We start from the raw sequence: 22,983 nt of genomic DNA, 5'->3' as shown, positions 1-22,983 counted from the left end.
TTTCATCACACACTTGTAGAAGCATCACAACTTTACATCTAAATCATTTTCATTACACGAATGTGCAGTAGATTTTTAAATCAGAACGCAGACTGAAGTCAATGGAACACTGGCACATCGGAACTGAGACTGTTTGAGCGATGCGGTGAGGAGATCTATCAGTGTGAGGGATATGAGAAGCGTGTGGACGTTCCTGAGGAAGAGCTGCGTAAGGGGAACTGTTCCATGGTGTTGCAAAGTAAGGGTGAAAAGAAGAAAGAAAAGAAAAAGTAATCTAGATTTTAATTTTCCCATCTCACACCCCCTCTCTGCAGTACCTGAGTTCACTGTATCTGGACATGTGGGGTCTACAGCTGTCCTGCCATGTGAACTGCAGACTGAAGTCACTGGAACACCGTATATTAAGTGGAGCATCGAATCTGAGACTGTGTTTGAGCGAAGCAGTGAGAAGACCAATCAGAGTGAGGGATATGAGGGGCGTGCGGATGTTCCTGTGGAAGAGCTGCGTAAGGGGAACTGTGCCTTGGTGTTGCGCAATCTGACAACTACTGATGCAGGTGTCTACAGGAGCTACAAGGCAATGAGTCGCACCAAGGGATCTACTGAGACAGAAACAGTAGAGATCAGCCGTGTTCATCTCTCAGTCGAAGGTAAGTGAGTGAGTCTCAGTAGATCACACACTGACCATCACACACATCAGAAATCAAAGCTGGACATGAGGGAGAATTGGAAAGGCACTGAGTTTACAGTTAGAGATGCACCGAATGTTCGGCAACCGAAATTATTCGGCCGAAAATAGTTTTTATATATATATATATATATATATATATATATATATATATATATATATATATATATATATATATATATATATATATATATATATATATATATATATATATATATATTTTAAAAAAACCATTTCCGGTGTTCGGCTGAATAAGTGAAAAGGCCGAATAAATTTGACCAAACAGTCACGTGTTTGATGACGCGACCAAGTAGCCTAGCAACCAGAGTGAGACGCGAGAATGTCACGACCTCGATGAGGGCGCGCGCGTGCACGAGCTGCGTGCTCTTCGGATGTTTACTTTTTTGTTTCTGTCACGTCGCGAGACGTAAAGGAGTAGAGTACGGAAGCAGGTAAAGACGTATTTATTTAAGGACAGGCAGACAAATCCACATCTTAATCCAAAAAACTTAGTCAAGACAAGCAAAGGGACTAAATGAACTGATCTATAGTTTAAACTAACTAAATCTATCAAGGAACAGAACATTAACATCGTATCTAACTCTACTATATCTACTCTAATACTCGGCGAGGTGTACAGGGGCGCGAGCGGTACATATCCCCAATATAATCAGCCCTATAGAACCCAATAGAACCAGTTTCTGCACTCTTTATAATGCACTTTTAGTTGTAGGCTACAGAGTGTCCATTCTTTCAGCAGTCAGTTACAGGCCCAACATCGGCTATTCAAGGGGCTCAAAGATGACCACATCACAATATTTATATTTTACTTTTATTTATTTAAAGTTATATCATGCCTTGTTGGTAGCCTGTACCTGCTGGAATGAAAAAAAATGTTCAGTGTTAAATAAATATTTTTAAATAGTAGTTTTTGAAATTGATTTTTGCTTTGAAAAGCAAGACAAAATAGTAAAAAGCACATTTTGACTATTTAATTCATGCAATGGTGAAAAAATGTCAAAATAAATGGTAAAAAACGTGTTCGGTTTCGGCTTCGGCCAAGAATTTTCATTTCGGTGCATCCCTACTTACTGTACAACAAAAGCGGTTCATATGGGGCAGTTTAATGATCTCAGTGTTTTAACTACTAGTTGAGGACTTCTGCACTGAACAGCTAATTACAAAGCTCTTTATGTGTGTGTGTGTGTGTGTTAGATTGAGCCAGGAGAACACACAACACCTGTCCATCTTTTTTGTTTCATCACACACTTGTAGAAGCATCACAACTTTACATCTAAATCATTTTCATTACACGAATGTGCAGTAGATTTTTAAATCAGAACGTCTTTACCCCAGACAGCAGGAACAGTGGAGCTGAAATCATTCTCTTGGTTATTTGTACAATGTATTACCTATGAAATACTATTTAAGTGATATTCATTGTCAAAATATTCAGTTGACATTATTCTAAACTATTTGATCATTTATTATAATCACATATTATAGTGTTACTAATATGAAAGCTTTTATTTTAGTGGAGAGGGTGAGTTAATAAGGCATGTTAAAACAGTACTGGAGTTAAAGGTAAGACTGAGAATGTAAACACTGAGCTACATTAGTAGTGACCTGACCTACATGTGTCCCTGATCTACAGGTACAAAGTAAAAAAAAAAAAACAATAAAAATTAACAGAAGAAAAAATGTCCCCTGAACTCACCTGGTTCAAGTTCAAGAGTGAGAAAACATCCGGAATGGTTTCAAACTATACTGTTTATTTCTCACAAACAGCCTCTCAATGGAAAATAGAAACAATAAAAACTGGCTAAAACATACTTTCTAACCGCTCAACAGATCCTCAAATTCACTTGGAACTTCGAGAGAAAATGTCTTCCCCTGACTATGCAACAGCTGACCTGTGTGGAGGCGTGGTCAGGACAAAAACTTAATCATTTTAATCCATTTAACTTAAAATTATTCACATTGAAATTTGTCTACAAATTAGTAGAATCTATTTAATTTTTAGAAATGCACTCAAACTTAAATAATTTAAGTATGTTGTAATTAAATTAAGTAGATATGAATCTGGGCTAACAGTGCAGGAGAACACACAGCACCCGTCCATCTTTTTTGTTTCATCACACACTTGTAGAAGCATCACAACTTTACATCTAAATCATTTTCATTACACGAATGTGCAGTAGATTTTTAAATCAGAACTCAGACTGAAGTCAATGGAACACCGCATATTATCATTCACATCGAAACTGAGACTGTTTGAGCGATGCGGTGAGGAGACCTATCAGAGTGAGGGATATGAGAAGCGTGTGGACGTTCCTGAGGAAGAGCCGCGTAAGAGGAACTGTTCCATGGTGTTGCAAAGTAAGGGTGAAAAGAAGAAAGAAAAGAAAGAAAGTAATCTAGATTTTAATTTTCTCATCTCACACCCCCTCTCTGCAGTACCTGAGTTCACTGTATCTGGACATGTGGGGTCTACAGCTGTCCTGCCGTGTGAACTGCAGCGTGAAGTCACTGGAACACCGAATATTACCTGGGAGATTGTAAATGAGACTGTGTTTGAGCGACGCGGCGAGGATACCCATCAGGGTAAGGGATATGAGGGGCGTGTGGACGTTCCTGAGGAAGAGCTGCGTAAGGGGAACTGTGCCTTGGTGTTGCGCAATCTGACACCTACTGATGCAGCTCTCTACTGGAGCTACAAGATAGTGAGTCGCACCAAGGGATCTGTCGAGGCAGAAAGAGTAGGGATCAGCCGTGTTCATCTCTCAGTCGAAGGTAAGTGAGTGAGTCTCAGTAGATCACACACTGAGCTTCACACACATCAGAAATCAAAGCTGGACATGAGGGAGAATTGGAAAGGCACTAAGTTTACTGTATAACAAAAGCGTTCATATGGGGCAGTTTAATGATCTCAGTGTTTTAACTACTAGTTGAGGACTTCTGCACTGAACAGCTAATTACAAAGCTCTTTATGTGTGTGTGTTAGATTGAGCCAGGAGAACACACACCTGTCCATCTTTTTTGTTTCATCACACACTTGTAGAAGCATCACAACTTTACATCTAAATCATTTTCATTACACGAATGTGCAGTAGATTTTTAAATCAGAACGTCTTTACCCCAGACAGCAGGAACAGTGGAGCTGGAATCATTCTCTTGGTTATTTGTACAATGTATTACCTATGAAATACTATTTAAGTGATATTCATTGTCAGAATATTCAGTTGACATTATTCTAAAATATTTGATCGTTTATTATAATCACATATTATAGTGTTACTAATATGAAAGCTTTTATTTTAGTGGAGAGGGTGAGTTAATAAGGCATGTTAAAACAGTACTGGAGTTAAAGGTAAGACTGAGAATGTAAACACTGAGCTACATTAGTAGTGACCTGACCTACATGTGTCCCTGATCTACAGGTACAAAGTAAAACACTTTAGCATCATTGAGAAGAGTTCACACAGAAGAGCTGTGATTGTACCAAGATGATCAAATGTTTTTTCTCTTACAGAAAAACAGAATGAAGACAATAAAGCTGAAAAGGAAGTTCCCAGAGGTGAGATATACTTGTGTATTTAATTATCTGTAAAGCAGATTTAATTTCTTATACAACCAGTAACATTCATTCCATTTATTTCAGTATGTTACGTTCACTGGACTTTTTTACTCCCTAATGAATTCTGTCCTTAATTTTTTTGTTATTTTTGTTTTTAATTTTCTAACTTGGTGTCACGAATCGTGAACGGAGGCGGAAGCAATTGCCGTTAAGAGCTTTATTAAAGAGAGATATGCAGATAAATACAAATAGTAAAACAGAGACGTAATCAGAAACAGTCACCGGGTCGGGCGATCGTCAAACAGGCATAAACGGGGCTAGGCAGAAATCGAAGTCGCGGTCACTGGAAACGGGTTCAAAACACAAAACAGGAAACATGAAACTATGACTGGGAACTGGGAGCGGAAAACACCAGCGTGGTCTAAGAGAACTAATCTAACGTTAAACTAAATTAATCTATCGAGGTACGTAACGTTAACTATCTACTATCGAACTATAATACTCCGTGAAGTGTACTGGGAGGCGAGGGGTATATATCCCGAACATAATCAGTGTTAAGTGCTGACAGCTGAAAACAATGAACACACACCCTCAAACAACAACCAATGACAGAACAGGGAGGAGACAGAACAGAAACAAAACAAACGCACGTGTCCACAGTAAACAATGTCACAGTTATCAACATTCGCTCCGGCTCTCCAAGCGCGCTGCAAGCTGCAGCTCTGTCTAAAGGGGAGATCGTGACACTTGGTTAATTATAATACATGGCCAAACTTATGTGGCCGGACCATTACACCCATATGTGGTTCTGACTTTAAATTAGTGTGGAGCTGCAGCATCCCAACCATTGAAGAGCAGCAGCAGAAAACCACGCCACTCACTTCAGACTGTAATGGAAGTTCGCATCAGTGCAGTTTTGAGTGTGTAATGGGAGTGTAATATTGTAGTAACATGCTTTCCGTATCCACAAATAACACAACACACCAGTTACTAGTAACTAGTACAGTAATGGTTAAAAGTTGGTATTTATTTCTAGTTCTTACTAAATATGAATTTATAATCATTATAATCATATTTATAGAAAAACTTTATATTAAAAATGTTCATTTTGGAAGCACTGGTGTAATAAGCAGATGTTTTGGCTGTAAGAGACTAAAATGGTGTAAAGTTTAAAAAGTACACTATAATGTCTAATTGTTTGATATTACTCAACATTAAATGATATTCATATTATAATATTTTAACTGGAAAAGTTACATTTATGGGTAATTTTAATATGGTAATATGTCACTGCTACAGTTACTGATTATTATTGAGTACACATTAGAAAATTGATGTGGTGTTTGTAAACAAGTACAAACCAGTTTTACCATCCCATCACCTACTTATTACTTATTATTTAAAACAACAACAAAAAACATGTTCTCGAGTTTATAATCTTATAATTCTGGTATCCCTGTAGCATTATTTACTCAAAACATGAAACGCTGGGTTATTAACAATTAATAATTATGAGAGCATCTGTAATAGCACTCTAGTTATTTCCATGATAACAGATGTTAAGTGTTAACTTTGTTACAATAGAGAAAAATATTTTGCTTATAAATAAAACATCAATATTTCATTATTGGAAAAATGGACAAAATGTGATGTGTAATGTTTAACTGTGTTGTGATTTCATAAATGTGATTATACAGTACATAAAGACATTTGTTGAATAAGTCATATAATTGTGATTATAGGTGGGGAGACTGTTAGGATAAACAACAGCTGTAGTAGTTTTTGCTCGACCTGTATTTTATAACACAATTGTTCATCTGATCTTTCTTTCCTTTATCCGGGGTTTGGACAGGAGTAGGAGTAGGAGTAGCTGGGACTATTGCAGTGATTGCAGTGATTGCAGTGATTGGTGCTGTGGTGTACTGGTGTAAAAGAAGAAGAAAGCGTGAGTAGCACCGTATGATTAGAGGAGGACGCTGTGTTTACCACAAAGCTGTTACATGGTGTTTAATTCTTTAGCAGAATTAAACCAGAGGGCTGCTACAGAAGCAAAATTAAACATAGCTTTGTGTCACTTTGACAGTTTTTAATGATGTTTAAATTTTTGTACAAGACTGATGTGATTTATTCTTACAAAGAAATCCATGTAAATGTTTACAAGGAATAAAATGACAGCTTCTGCATTGCTTTCACATACAGATCATTTTCACAGTAAATTAACTAGACTTAACCCATTATTAAGATTCTGAAGTGAGTTCACTTGGGATTTTTTTTTCTGCAGAAAACCGCAGAAACCCTGATACTCCACACACCAACTCGCTGCGTAATATACAAATAAATCTTGCAAACACAAGTCAAGGTGAGAATCATTGCTGTTTTAACCCTTGTAAATGTTCTTTAACCACTAAACTTAACTTTATGTTTCAGATGAAGATCCTAATGATCAAGGAGAAGATCTGCTGAACACATGACAGGACGATCATGGTGAGCATCAGATGGAAACACCAATCCATAAGATGTTAAATGGTGCACTTATATAGCGCTTTTTATCCAAAGCGCTTTACACTGTGTCTCATTCACCCATTCTCACACACACACACACACACGGTAGCAGAGCTGCCATGCAAGGCGTTAACTTGCCATCGGGAGCAACTTGGGGTTCAGTGTCTTGCCCAAGGACACTTCGGCATGTGGAGTCATGTGGGCCGGGAATCGAACCGCGAACCCTACGATTAGTGGACGACCCGCTCTACCACCTGATCCACTGCTTGCCACATCCTAAACTTGAGGATGTATTTGTTTTCGTTGCTATTTAACAAACATTATAATAAATGACACTGCAATTAGAAAAAGTTGTTCTGCACCTGATGACAGCTGTAAACTGTCTCCTTACTCACTTTATCTCTTGTCTTGATCTGGCCTTGTTACACCCCCTGAACCTACTTGTGTTCACTAACACAGAAACCTGATAATTACATGAATGTGACGAGACCCATGTTACTGAAGAGATTATTGACAGAATTGGTGTGGACCCTCTGAACAGTGTGTGGTCACATTCAGAGCTATAAAGAAGCGTTTCCTGTGCTACTCTCTTTATGTGACTGCACTGCTAAAAGGGGTATCCTCAGCATCATGTGAACGTCTTTACTTGACTTGTTCTTCTTTTCATTTAAGCTCTACTCATACTCCCTATAAAGAATGGGAGATCATTTATTGGTGCCTTTTGACATTAGGTCTTTAAACAACATTTTATTCCCCTAACAAACTCTCCACAGCGGTCACTAATGACATTTACAATATTAGGCATGATGTAAACACGCAAACCTGGTACTTATTTACATATTAGTGTAATTCCCAAAGCTTACACAGTCCCCTCCGAAAGTATTGAAACGACAAATTCTTTTGTTTTTGCTTTACACTGAATGGTAGGATTATGCCAAAATAATCGGCACTGAACTACGTTTCCCATCAGCCACTGCACCTCACTGATCATGTCACATGTTTCACATTTAGGGTTTAATGAGCATTATTACGTAAGTCATGTCTAGCACCTCACACAATGTCTCAAGTAAAGGTTTCTGTGGAACATTAATGGGCGTCTTCAGACCGGATACGCATTGTTCAACCATCCAAACTACGGTTATGGTTAGGGTTTGGGTTATTTTAACAAATCAGGTTAGGGGGTTGAAAAACTCTTATGCCGGTTTGAAAATGTCCAATAATTGGAAAACACTGTTTTTGTTCTGCAGAGACACCTCACCCATTGTCTAGCGTTTGTCTTCCCTTGCTGTTCATTGCTTTAGTTATGTACGTTTTTGCCTTGATGTCCCAATTCATGTTTTAGTGTTTCTAACAACTTTATTTGTATTTTGTTTTTTCACTAAACTACAATCTGCACTTGCATCCGTCTCCACCACTGTTACATCAAACAATTATATTTACAGTGTATAGAACTTTAAGAATAGACACGACACAAAGCAGCTTTACAGAAATCCAGATATATTTTTAAATTAAAATTGATTTCTTTTGGTTTGAGATCATTTCTATCTGGATTTACAGAAATATCTCAATTTAAATTAAATTGAATTAAATAATATCTAAATTGATGATAAATTTATCCCTAATGAGCGAGCCAGAGATGACAGTGGTGAGTAAAAACTCAACAAAAATATAATGAAAAAACCTTGAGAGGAACCGGACTCAAAAGTGAACCCATCCTCATCTGGGTGACACCAGTGCAATCGAAAAGTGCAACAGTGTAACCAGGAATTCATGAGCTTGTGAGAAACGTGAGTTATTTCTGAATTCATTATAATCTTAAACTTAAGTCTGTTGTATCAAACTGAAGATATTAGCTGTTCAGTGATGGAGACTTGAGTGTAAACTGTTGTTAGCAATTGCAGTCCTAAGGCTATCCAAGCAAGAACATCCACAACCATCTTCATGGTTTTTAAGTGGTACCATCCTCAGTAATCTCACGGTGATCTTTAGGCTGTTCATGAGGTTCCATCCTCAGCATCAGTGAGTGATTTTCAGGTGATAAGAATTCCAAACAGAAGAACAGAACACTGGCTGCATTCGCTGCGTGCATTAGAATGAAATTATTAACATGTAAACTTTTCCAGTCCTAATAAAATTATAATAAACCTTTAATGCATCTTATCGCTCTGCATCACATCACTTCTCCAGAGATTTACATTAAGTACAACATATTGTAATGATTCACTGTCTGCTTTTAAACATGTCTTCTATATTATTTTACATCCGATTCAAATATACAGTGAATCATCTTGAGGGGAAAAAAGAAACACCTTCCTTCACTGATGGGTTTAATCCTGATCAATTAAAGACACATTCGAGTGGTGTAGAATGTATTCAATAAAATAACATGGAATTTATAGTTGTGTATCCTTTTGTTTCAGGTTCTGTGGTTTTGGAGGAGGGTGCTACCCGACACCACGTCAGTCCCAGTGTGGATTACGGACCTTCCTGTTAAATTTGCTTTAATAAATGCTAGGTCTTTGTCCAACACATCATTTATTTTTAAACCACTTCTTCACCACTTGTGCGAGGGAGACCTGGTGACGCTCCTGCCCTGAAGGAACTTCCTCCTTTAGATTGTTTGTTTTTTAATTCTTCAAGAGCTGTAGGTCGTGGAGGTGGAACACCAACAATTTTTACGAACTGTTTGAATGGTGCAGCTTTCCAAGGTTGATTTTCCTCCCTCCTTTCTATGTGCGCTAGTTTGCAGACCAGCTAAATTTAACAAGGACTTTAATATGGAATTCCACATTGATTTAAACATTTTGCTATTCGTTTTTAAAGCTTTGCATGGACTTGATCCTCAGTACATGTGTGATCTCCTTACCCCGAATACTGCCTTCAGATCTCTTCGATCATCCAGTCAAGTACTCCTTTCAGTGCCTTGTTCATGTTTTAAAGCCAAAGGTGACCGGTCTTCCTCAGTAGCTGCTCTCAGGCTCTGGAATAATCCTATTGTTCATATTAGATCTTCACCCTCTATTGCTATGTTCAAATCTTCTTTGAAGACCCACTTTTATACTTTATCTTTTAATTCAGTCTTAGTGTGTAAAACTCTCTTTTGTCCACCGGTATTTGGTATTATTAAATGTTTATGAATCTGTTATATACTATTTGTACAGCACTTTGATTTCAATTTCTGTTGTAAATGTGCTTTATAAATAAATAAATAAACAAACTGATCCATAATTTAATAACAATCCTACATTCATACATAATGACGTCTAATACCAACGGACTGCAGAGTTTACAGCCTACAGGTAACTGTTACTTTCTCATGAGGGTGAGGAAAGGAAAAATGCTAATTACATTATTGGGTTTTGGAAAAAATTTGCACCCTGGATCTGTTCCTATTTTGTCTTTTTATTGTTGACCTGTTAATTAATTAATTTATTTATTTATTACCTTTGTCCTGTCTAGTTTACCCAGTTTGCTGATCACCTGACATCTTTACCTTTTTTAACCTTGACTCTGTCTTACGATTTGGAATTGTTTGCCTGTTCTTTTGTATTTTCTTTCTCGTTTTTTTGTTACATTACAACACTTTGTGCACCTTCACATTGTGACAGGGCCCTATAGGCAAAATATAGGAATGGGGCCCTATTCAGTGTTTTAACAGATTCAAATTTTCAGCATTAATAATTAAAAATATTTTGCATGTTTGGGGGCCCTTGGCTTCAAGGCGGTTGCCTACCTTTTGCCTAGTGCTCGAGTTTTGAACAAGCAGGATAAACAGGGTGTCAGGTTCTACAGAGTTTTTGTGGTTTCCATAAACACCTGCATATCCACATGCTCATGTACAAATAAATCCTTCACTGCACAAATATGACTCAGATTTCCCTTTATTTACTGTGCAGATGATTAAAGCAGCTTACACACAAGACACAATCAAATTCAACCCAAACACAGATTGGAGCTGTTGTAGCACCTCAGCTGTTCAGCTTCTTGTGGCAGTCCTAAGTGGAGGGAAACATTTATACAAATTTAGTAAATCCAACTACGCCACCCTGGGGGAGAACCAGGGAAATACTTCCAAATAAAGGGGCACAGAAGTTTTACCTACCAGGCCAAAAGAACGTGAGTGAGACGCGAGTACGAATATAAAAGTTACATTTTATTATGACACTTAATCATTAGAACTAGACATGTAATATAAAATCGCTCTCCCATGAAGCACAGAAAGGATTTTAAAACTAAGCACTTCTCCAGGTCCAGGCTTGGCAGGAACAAGGTAGGACAGCTACAGCTCGGGAGATCATCCAAACCCACTGCAAGTCACACCAAAATCATCAAACACTACCTACACCATAAGGAAGTTGTTGTGTTGCACACCGTGACGCACACCACTGAATACATGCAGCTAGCCTCCCCTGTCCCACCAAGACTCACTGGCTCCTGGAGAGAAAGAACACACCGGTTAACCCAAAATTACACAAACACTAAACAATAAACAAAGAAAAACAAATTACAGACACCATGGGGTGGTGACTAACACCCAGGCCCACAGACACCACCACATGAAATAGAGGCAGTTCACAGCACCTAAGCAGAACCAGAATTATGGTGAACAGTAAATAAAATGAAACATATAACGAGAATAACGGAAAGCAAAACAAATCAGGTGAAACAAAACAAATAAAACCATAAAGCAGAACAATAAAGTAAAACAAGAAACCGATCAAGCAAAACAGCAGCGGTGTCACATGTAGTGTCTTCCGCTAGGGATTTGTCTTAGAGTAGATTTAGATTCTCAACTCCCCACTCTCACTTTAACACAAAGATCAGAGTCAAAATAAATCTACCAAGTCCCCATGTGAAAAAGGGAGAGGTGCACTTACTATTGGGTTGAACAAACACCAGACACGAGGTTGTATGATTACTCACAGGTACCACGGCTTAACATACATACACATATACAGTATCTCACAAAAGTGAGTACACACAGCCATTAATGTCTAAACCGCTGGTAACAAAAGTGAGTACACCCCTAAGTGAAAATGTCCAAATTGGGCCCAAAGTGTCAATATTTTGTGTGGCCACCATTATTTTCCAGCACTGACTTAACTCCTCTTGGAGTTCACCAGAGCTTCACAGGTTCCACTGGAGTCCTCTTCCACTCCTCCATGACGACATCACGAAGCTGGTGGATGTTAGATACCTTGTGCTCCTCCTCCTTCCGTTTGAGGATGCCCCACAGATGCTCGATAGGGTTTAGGTCTGGAGACTTTCTTGGCCAGTCCATCACCTTCTTCACCCTCAGCTTCTTTAGTGTGTTTAGGGTCGTTATCATGCTGGAATACTGCCCTGCGGCCCAGCCTCCGAAGGGAGGGGATCATCCTCTGCTTCAGTATGTCACAGTACATGTTGGCATTCATGGTTCCCTCAGTGAACTGTAGCTCCCCAGTGCCGGCAGCACTCATGCAGCCCCAGACCATGACACTCCCACCACCATGCTCGACTGTAGGCAGGACACACTTGTCTTTGTACTCCTCACCTGGTTGCCACCACACACGCTTGACACCATCTGAACTAAATAAGTTTATCTCGGTCTCATCAGACCACAGGACATGGTTCCAGTAATCCATGTCCTTAGTCTGCTTGTTTTCAGCATACTGTTTGCAGGCTTTCTTATGCATCATCTTTAGAAGAGGCTTCCTTCTGGGACGACAGCCATGCCGACCAATTTGATGCAGTGTGCAGCGTATGGTCTGAGCACTGACAGGCTGGCCCCCCATGTTGTAAATAATTTGGTATACTGAATAAGGGAAGTAAGAAAATAACCACAGGACACGGAGGGTAATAGTATATTACCGCATTTATTGGGAATAAGGGGGGCTAGTAGGAGAGTAAGAGGGACTGGCAGGAGAATAGGAGGGAGAAAAAGACGGATGGTAAGGGGTATGCCCTGGTGAGGGAATTGGGCTCATTACCTCGTAATCATCAGCAGAATACAGAGAAGGTGTGTTGGCGACAGGACCCGTCTGAGTGGAGGCATCAACAAGGGTAGCAGCTGGGCTCAGCCAATATCGCAAAGGGGGAGGAAAGGTAGACATTGTAGACGGAGTGCGTAGGACGTCAACCAAAAGAGCGAGGTCTGCAAATAGGTGAGACAGCTGGTATCTAGTGTTGAGATCAAAGCCCTCCAGTCCCTCTAGGGCAGCGAATAGGAAACCAACTCCCGCGTTATGAGCTGCATACCCACAGGCATACGATAGGCATGAAAAGGGGAACATTCACCATGTGCACCTAGTCACTGGTAGCACATGCTATAACATGCAGCACTAAGTAGCAAATGGGCCACCAAGAAAGGAAGGGAATGAGCCAAAAGCAGAGAGCTAACTAGATCTATACACACACACACACACACACACACACACACACACACACACACACACACACACACACACACACAGAAAGAGAAGGAGAAAGACTTATAAAAGAACAGTAAAACATGAACAGTCACAGACAAAAGTAAATAATCTAAAACACTCACCCATGTTCAAATTGGTGGGAAATATATCCAAAGATAAAGCAACAGAGACCCTCTTTGTCCAATGACCAGAAGCCAAGTGATGAACATAACAGGAAGTACGGTTTTAAAAAACCCAAACTGGGCTGGGTCGAACCTAAGGGGATTGAGAAAAGGCTAAAACAGGAACCTAAGGGGTTAGGAAAATAGATAAAATACGATTATAAGGGTTGCTGAGATGGGGTACTGATGAAACATAAGGGTCGTTAGAACCTGTACAAATACGGACATAAGGGGAATGGGAGGTAAAAATAGCTAGACATATTGGTATTGGGAAATAGAAACAAGGGGGCAGAAGCTTATAGAAAAGTGTATAAAAGGGGAGCCCCACTCCAGGCTAGTTAGATCACTCTTTGGGATATCTCAAACGGTTTGGATCTCATGTATTGGGCTGAATAAAACTGGACCTTTGCTTTTCCTCACTCACTGATTCTGTGTGATATTTTTGAACCTGAATGAAGACTCGGCTGAACTAGCGCGAGTATATTTTTGCTGAAAATTCCTAACTCGTGTTATATCTGTACTGTATAGTAGACAAAGAATTGGTCCACACGCACCCCTTCAACCCCTGCAGCAATGCTGGCAGAACTCATACGTCTATTTCCCAAAGACAACCTCTGGATATGACGCTGAGCACGTGCACTCAACTTCTTTGGTCGACCATGGCGAGGCCTGTTCTGAGTGGAACCTGTCCTGTTAAACCGCTGTATGGTCTTGGCCACCGTGCTGCAGCTCAGTGTCAGGGTCTTGGCAATCTTCTTATAGCCTAGGCCATCTTTATGGAGAGCAACAATTCTTTTTTCAGATACTCAGAGAATGAAGTGCCATGTTGAACTTCCAGTGACCAGTATGAGGAGTGTGAGAGCGATGACACCAAATTTAACACACCTGCTCCCCATTCACACCTGAGACCTTGTAACACTAACAAGTCACATGACACTGGGGAGGGAAAATGGCTAACTGGGCACAATTTGGACATTTTCACTTAGGGGTGTACTCACTTTTGTTGCCAGCGGTTTAGACATTAATGGCTGTGTTTTGAATTATTTTGAGGGGACGGCAAATTTACACTGTTACACAAGCTGTACACTCACTACTTTACATTGTAGCACAGTGTCATTTCTTCAGTGTTGTCACATGAAAAGATATCATCAAATATTTACAAAAATGTGAGGGGTGTACTCACTTTTGTGAGATACTGTACATACACATACACATACACACACATATCATTCAGCCACCGGCTAATGTTGCGATCACTGAACACGATCTCCGGCACCAACTCGCCACACTGCACACGCCACCAGCACCGCTCTAAGACTATAAAAAAACAATAGCCTTGAGATGTTCACCTCATTACACAGTGAACAACGCCTGAACGTACCTGAACGTGCCTGAATGGAAATGGGATCCAGAAATGCCAGGGGAGCGAGGAACCCCAAATCACCTAGACACCTATGCGCCTACCAATATAACGGTCCTTAAATAGTCAGGTAGCTCCCACCTTATTGGTCTGCTGAAGTCATACCCCAAGCAGAGCCAATAGGATAGTTAAATCACTTACCCTGCCACATTCTGTAATAAAGTTTTCATAATAATAATAATAATAATAATAATAATAAGAAGAAGAAGAAGAAGAAGAAGAAGAAGAAGAAGAAGAAGAAGAAGAAGATGAAGAAGAAGAAAAAGAGAGGAAGGAGAGGAACAGCTGGAACATCAGCTCAGGTCTTGTCTTCTCCTCTATCCTAAACATTAAACATTATTCACGAGTCCACTTCCTGTTTGCACAGTATATACAGTACATCTGTAAACTTCACATTGTGTGTTTATGTAAGGATATTTAGTTCTTCAGTGTAAGATCTAATCAAATGTGTTTGCCTGTTAGTGTACCCTGACCCTGACCCTTGCTTTATGATTTCTTATCCTGAATTTGCCCTTTGACCTCACTGTGACCCTTTTGACCCTTTGTGGCCTAGCTTTCTGGGTTGTGTGTTATTGTGGAACTGGACTCACACATGGAGCCTTAAACTGATGCTTACAGTAACATTATAAGTGTATTTTAGGGAACCTGAGGACACTGCAGAGATACAATTCACAATATAAAATCATGTAATACTAGTTACTGTAGTAAAACCTAAATGAAGGAAAAGGAATATAAAATCAATCATTATAAAATGAAATATAAACAATAATAGAAAACTGTATGTTTATATGCAGTTGCAATCAAAATTATTCACCCCCCTATTGCAAATCAGGTTTATTGTCGAAATTTTGACTTTCAGATGTTTGCGACGAACAAATCAAACAAAAGCAGTTGAAATATTTCAGCACAACGAATGCGTCAAGTGTTTTCCACAAATTCAACTGAAAATGAAACTTATAATGATTTCTCCAGTCTCAAAATTATTCACCCCCTGAATAGAATCCCTCACAAATATACAGAGCAGGTGTTGTCTCAAACACACCTGATACTAATCAAGGGCTTCATCAGCTGCACCAGGTGTGCTTGAGCTGGAACACATGAAATACCTGAACTGGCCAGGGGTAGAAAATGTATGAAATACCTGAACTGGCCAGGGGTAAAAAATGTATGAAATACCTGGACGGGGCAGAAAAACGAAGCTGTCAATTGCTGCAAGCAGATTTCTGAGAATTCAGGTTGTGAAAAACTCACGAGTGACCGCAAAAGACCTCTGCTCATGAGGAATGGGTTAAGATTCCTCAGGAACGCTGCCAGAAGCCGTGTCATCAGTAAACTTCACAATATGATTGCCCAGATATTTAGCCGAGCAGTCATATGTTAATAGCATGTACAGCAGGGGGCTCAGGACACGTCCCTGAGGGGAGCCGGTTTTAAGGATGATAGGTGAACATGAGATGCCGTGGACTTTAACAGTCTGTGGCCTGTTCGTTCAAAAGTCCAGGACCCAGTTTCAAAGTGAGTTGGCTTGAAGTTGGACATCGATATTCACAGATTAAGGGACCGTCTCTAAAGTTACATACGACATGGGTATACACGTTTCTAACTTCAATAGCATTTGAAAGGAATGACTTACAGTCACAAAACCAACTGTACAGTATTCATGAAGGTGTCAGGTCTGATGCACACCATTTTTTTCTTTAGATTTTTGATATTTAACCCTACAATGCATGAACCAAAAAACCTACACGAATGCATAAAGGGGGTCAAAATGATCCGTACTGGATTGAATGGTTTTCTTCAAAAAATTGATGTCCTATTAATGAAATAATGAAAATAACTGATGATGCACAAATGTTTTAATATTTCAAACTTGTTTATTTGTTTTCTTGTAATTTATTTATGTAGATGTGTAGATTGTGGATGGGAGCCAAAGGAATGAAAATTTATTTACAGTATTTCCAGTCAACCTTTTGAGCCGTGTTGAACTGCTTCTCTGACATGGAAAGACGTGCCACAAGGAACCACCTGCAGCTGTGACATTCGATCTGAATGTCAGTAATCAATTAGTTTCTCTCTCTCACTCACTCTCTTACACACACAAGACACTTAACTATAAGTGAAACAAATAAACAATATAGAATGCCCATAAAAATGTTATCATGTTATCATTGCTATATTACCCACCCAAAATGTTTTTGCACCACCACCGGGGGTTTTGAAGCAGCACATAGTGGGCAAAGGTGACAAAATCAACTGCTTCTCTCCTACAGTTTCCCAGCTCAGAGGATATTTTCCCGATCACACCCCCACTCTTCTGTCGTATATTGCCTTGTCAATTCTCTACTATCCCTACCCCAATAAAGCAAAAAAGCCTCCCAAACCAATAAAAACACATTCTTGTGATTTAAACTACTTTAAGGTTCATCTTTTTAACTATATGTTTACCAAATATTATTACAAAATCCAAACAGTAAATGTTGGTGTGAATCTTTAAGAGACCCATTTTGTTAGTCAATTTAAATGAATGTTCTGCATTGTGCTCTCCGTTCTCTTTACAGTCCATATAAATATAATGATCTTATTAGAAAGGTGACATTCATTTTGCTTTAGTGAATAAAACACAAAATGTGTGGAAACAAGTGTGTTAAGTGAATCAGCATGATTGACAGGATAACATTAAGCTTTAAAACATTATTGCCTACTGATATTAACATTATTATTGAATATTGTTATTCATTAATGTTGTTAATGTTGTTCATTAATGTTAATGTTGTTGTGATATTAACATTATTGAAAATAATCATTAAGTATCCAGACATCTGCGAGGTCTATGCCAAGTCTGGAAAACCAACAGCAGGGCTAGAACATATTTTTTTTCAAAATATATTTCTACATTTTTACATTTTCAAGATAATACTGAGAGCACTGACAAACAGTTTGGTACAAAATCTCATTTTTTGTTTAGTTATTAAAGATCCGGTGGACACAGCATATCGTTCACCATTCAATACCCCATGACAAGAAAACACATCAAAAAGAAGAAGGGCCCCTTCACACTAGGGGCTAAGCAGTCATGCTTTTTTCTAATTTGTTACCGATCTTTGTAACCACAGTAAATAACAAGCTAAACATATTACGGAAATCTAGTGGCTGCATGCATGGATTTTACTTCTTTATCATGTCCTGCTGGGTCTACCACAAACACGTGGCTGGATGCTACATGGAGATACTATGCAAGATAAAAATAGATGAAACTACAAAACAAAGTTTGAAGAAAAACTTTGAGATTGGTTTGAAAAAGTCTGGCCTGAAAGTACAAATTATGGATGGATGGATTAATTAATTAATTTATTCATTCATTCATTCAACTACTCCAGAGTCTTGTGTGTGGTGTAGACACAGTGAAAAGCATATGGCCTTGTACAGGTTAGTTTATATGTCAATTTTGATGGTTGGTGTTTGAATAGTCTCTGCTCATCTGAACATTTACTCAATGTGATTTTTCAAGTCAACTGAATTATGACCATCCTCTATAGCAGAGATGCCCTAACTAGGGCCCGTGGGGACTTTTGATTTGGTCCACCATGCCATATATAAGAAGAGGGAAATACGTCATTCATCAGCTCAAGAAAGTGCCACATGGGCCAGCTATCAGATTTCCGCACTAAATACTAAATGTGGAAGAGCCTTCGCTACTGGAGAGTTCATCGAATAATGCCTTGCAGTAGCTACAGAAGCAGTGTGCCCTTCTCAGATACGAACGTTCTCACAAATCAGTTTGCCAAGGAATACTGTTACCTGACATTTTACATCAAGAACAGCTATGTGCCAAATCCATCGGGCTTGTGGATGTGATGTGTGACTTTGAGTTGTTTGCTCAACCCTTCACCATCAGTGTGGACACAGTCAGTGATGATCTTCAGATGAAACTCATTGAGCTTCTGTGTGATTAAGAACTCGAACTCGAAGTTCAGGTTCCTTCCCTTGACAGACTTCTACAAATGTGTCCCAGCAAACAGGTACCTAAAGACGTGCAAACAGGCACAAGTGATGCTGTCTCTGTTTGGCAGAACCTACCTCTGTGAACAGACTTTCAGTCTGATGAACTTGAACAAGTGTAAACTGAGAAGCAAACTAACTGACTCTCACATCCATTAGTGCTATAAAAAAAAACACAGTAAAATCATCCTACAGCCTGTCTCCGTTCTGTCATGGGCTGAGGTACGAAAATATCCTTATTTTATCCACACAATGTTTTATATTGTCTTTAAAGTATTTAAGGATGTTTACTGGACGTGTTGGTGAGTATTTCCGATTGTGAATTGTAGAGTTTAGGAGTTTAGCGTCGTTTATTCAAGCAGATGAGCCGCTGTGTTTTAGTGTACACAGGACCCGAGTATATAACCTGGATCACTTCTACATTAATGAACACACAAGGAGAAATAGATTTAATGAGAAACAGAGTTCATGTTAAACATGTCCAGGTGTTTCTCTCCTGAAAGAGAAGATGGACATCATGTGCATTCTTAAACTGTTATTAACCCTTTGCTGTCGAGCTCAAAACCTGAATTCAGATCCATATTTTACCTCCATGTTGGTTAATGATTACAGTTCTGTGTCACATGCTGCTGCTCAGTAAGTTTAAACGGGATTAGTTTAGTAAATTTAACCACAAACGGGGTTAATTTGATCATTTTGTCCACCTGGCAGTGGATGGAGTGCTCTGGTCTACAGCTTTAGCTTGTAGAAGTGGTTTGTGTTTATTGTCACATACTCGTACAGTACAGTGAAATATTAGCTTGTTTTTGTTTACAGTTTGTTTAGGATTGAGACGTCTCCTGTAGAACAGTAACCGCTTGGTTCTGCTGGGGTTTGACCTCACATGTGTTGGGGTGTTTCAAGCTAATGAATGTTCTTAATCTTTATATTTGCTATACATGGTCATTTCCTTTCAAACATTCTACTTCCTGCTTCTGAAAAAAAGATTTCTGAAAATGTATTGCAGTACATTTTGTGTATGTATGAAATCATTTAGCACCTTTTGGATTGAGATACTTACATAAGATCCATCACATGGTAGTATAAATGGATAAATAGTATATTATAGTAGTATAAATACAGGAAGTATATTCAGAAATGTGGCAGGCAGATATTCACAGCTGGAGTGGAGCTCTGACATGTTTACTTTACTGTCTCTTTTTGTTATGAAGGGAATTACCAGCAGAGAGCGCTACTAACTTCTTAAATATCTGTTACACAAAGAACTCTTTGAGCATGTGAAGACATGATGGCAGCCATTTTAGAAGAGATTCTCACCTCCATTTAATTGTTTCAACACGGTGATGTTAAAAGTATTGAGTAAACCAGTGTTTCCCAACCGTGGTTCTGTCTGATGAGAGCAGGGGTGTCGTGTAAAAATCCTTCAAACATTTCTAAAATGTGTACAAAACATTTAATATATATGATAAATATCTGATGTCTGAAATAAGACACAGACGCACATCATTATATTATATATATATATATATATATATATATATATATATATATAATTCCCTCCCCCTCGCTGACCTCTCAACATCAGTCTGAGTAACGTATGCGTGTGTTTTATCCTAATAATTAGCATGTGTAGTGCAAAAGAATATGGACAGACTTCTTAAAAGAAAAGCTCCAGATGCTTCTGGACCATCAACTTCCTCCTCATGGAGCTAAAGCCTTGTTTATACTGAGATGAACGCTGGGGGTTTCTCTTTTTTATTTGACACTGGCCCCGCCCATCGGAAGCTTTCCACATCATGTTCTCTTCCCATTGGCTGAAGGCAGGGATGATTATTCTCACCTGGACTGGAGGATCATTAAGAGACAAGAGGTGAGCGGAGACAGGTTCAGCTGGGAAACCCGACTGGCTTTTCACACTCAGGTGAAGATTGGGACACTTTGTATTGCTGTAGAACATTAGAGTTTGTCAAAGATGGTTATAATAATAATAATAAAACTTTATTTTTATATAGTGCATTTAAAGTAGCTTCTCAAGGCACTTTACACAATAATAAAATATAATGAAAAAAAAAACAGACTTGAATACAAAATGGTTAAAGCTATTAAGAAAAAGCAAAAACATTTTTTTTTAGGATATTTGTTTTTAGATTAGATTTAAAAATGCTCAAATTCTGTGCATCTCTAATATGAGCAGGAAGTGCAGTCCAGAGTCTAGGAGCATATGACGAGAAAGTTCTGTCCTTACAGGTCGCAACCGTGTCTGTGGGATGGCCAGTAAACCAGCTGGAGAGGAGTGCAAATGACGACTGGGAGTATATAAAGTTAAAAGCACAGACAGATACTGAGAGGCCAGACCATGCAGTGCCTTCTACGTAGCATAAGGATTTTAAAATCCAGATGAAACCTGACTGGGAGCCAGTGCAAGGACTTCCGTACTGGAGTGATGTGTTCATTACTCCTGACACCAGTCAGGATCCGAGCAGCAGAATTTTGCACACATTGCAATTTATTTAGTGTGGCTTTAGGAACCCCAGCAAGAAGTTCATTACAGTAAACAATATGAGAAAAAACATAAGTGTTGTTAAGCCTTTCAGTCACAGGAGAAGATAGCATAGGGCAAAGTCTAGTGATATTTCTGAGATGGAAAAAGGGAATTCTTGACAGTAGATTGTACACGTGGGTCAAAAGACAAACTTGAATCAAATATGACTCCTAGATTTTTAAATTTTAGTTTGGAACTCCAAAGCAGAGCCTTAAATCTTCAACATTAGTGAACCAGCTTTACGAAGCAGGTGAGAAGAGCCAATAAGCAAAACCTCAATCCTTATCGCTATTAAGACACAAAGTTTTGGGTCATCCATGGTTTCTATCCTCCATATTTTGACCAGGTTTAGAGTGAACACAAATCTGAGTATCGTCTGCATAGAAGTGATAATTAAGCCTGAGTGATCTTAACAGCGATCCAAGAGGAAACATATAAATGCTGAAAAGCAAGCGGCGAAAATTGATCCCTGAGGGACACCAGTAGGAACAGAGCCAATCTCAGACCTGAAACCAAACTGGCAGCAATCAGAGAGATAATGAGTCTTTGTTGGTCACATATACATTACAACACAGTGAAATATTTTTTTTCCCCCACATATCCCAGCATATTAGGAAGTTGGGGTCAGAGCGCAGGGTCAGCCATGATATGGCACCCCTGCAGCAGAGAGGGTTAAGGGCCTTGCTCAAGGGCCCAACAGTTTGGGCCCAAAAGCTTGGCAGTGCTGGGGCTTTATACCGCTGATCTTCCGATCAGTAAACCAAACCCAAACCCTTAACAGTCAAGCCATCACTGCCCCCATGCTGAGAACAGCCATGCAAGCATGCAAGTGGTGGCTTTCATACATTATACCTCTCTAGTTAGATAGATCAGCAGTTCTCAACCTTTTTTCAGTTACAACACCCTTTGAAAATTAAAAAATTGAGGCACCCTACACAAACACTAATGCTAGACAGCATTAAACCTGGTTTATACTCAATGTGTCCACGCCACAAAAATGACATCATCACGGAGTGGGCAGTCAAGTGCGTTGAGTGCACGAGGCCTTCATTTGTAACTTGCTGTAATATATTGTAATATCTCAAGGTTTACTAGATTTTATGATTCTTAGCTCTTTTTTTGTGTGAAGTGTACTGAAAACGAACAACAACAATTCCTGCTCAGCATTCAGCAACTCCAAATGAGACACCTTGTCTGTAAGCGTTGCTTTGGTTGTTCCGACAAACTACTTCTCTCAGCTACTTCCTGCTGTTTTATAGGACTATTACTCAGAGTCGCCCCCTCTCATTTCAAAGAATATTACAATGACGAGCGCGTCAAGTATAAACATCTCGTCCGTTTCGGGAGGTGCACGCGCAGTCAGTGGAGGCTCGTGTTGTGGAGCCAGGGGGAAATATTGTAATAAACCTCCTTCTATATAATTTTAAAAGAAGTTTAACCAGATTTTTGGAGAACAGAGGGTACATCACACCACCAGGACTTCATAGAAAAAAAAACACTAACTATTTTATTTAGAAAAATATAACCATTGAAACATTCAAGAAAGTTCAACAAACATTTAGTTTGGGCGATACACAAATGAAACTAAGTCTGCACTGCACTCTTGTGATTATTACACGACACACTAGAAATCAGGATCAAACACTAATCAATGTGGAAAAATCAGCACTTCCCCAGTCCAACA

The 22,983-nt window shown here is 39.1% G+C and overlaps 1 protein-coding gene across 32 annotated transcripts in view; it reads left to right on the top strand.

Moving 5' to 3' along the window:
- The window catches only part of LOC108274794 (uncharacterized), a 588,939-nt gene that overhangs the window by 396,894 nt on the left and 169,062 nt on the right, over nt 1-22,983 (top strand). For 24 of the 32 annotated variants that reach the window (XM_053685830.1, XM_053685847.1, XM_053685845.1 and 21 more), the window contains exons 9-10: nt 315-650; nt 3,146-3,481. In XM_053685830.1, coding sequence (XP_053541805.1) covers nt 315-650; nt 3,146-3,481 — 672 coding nt within the window. Of the gene's footprint in view, nt 1-314; nt 651-3,145; nt 3,482-4,220; nt 4,266-6,117; nt 6,211-6,546; nt 6,625-6,692; nt 6,750-9,187; nt 9,996-19,968; nt 20,118-22,983 lie in introns of those variants that run through there. The other 8 variants (XM_053685861.1, XM_053685859.1, XM_053685862.1 and 5 more) reach the window with 5 other exon arrangements.

The sequence above is a fragment of the Ictalurus punctatus genome, chromosome 14 (genome assembly GCF_001660625.3).
Source record: "Ictalurus punctatus breed USDA103 chromosome 14, Coco_2.0, whole genome shotgun sequence".
NCBI classification, from domain to species: Eukaryota; Metazoa; Chordata; class Actinopteri; order Siluriformes; family Ictaluridae; genus Ictalurus; species Ictalurus punctatus.
The sequence above is the reverse complement of the archived record's forward strand: the minus strand, read 5'-3'. Positions and strand labels throughout refer to the sequence as shown.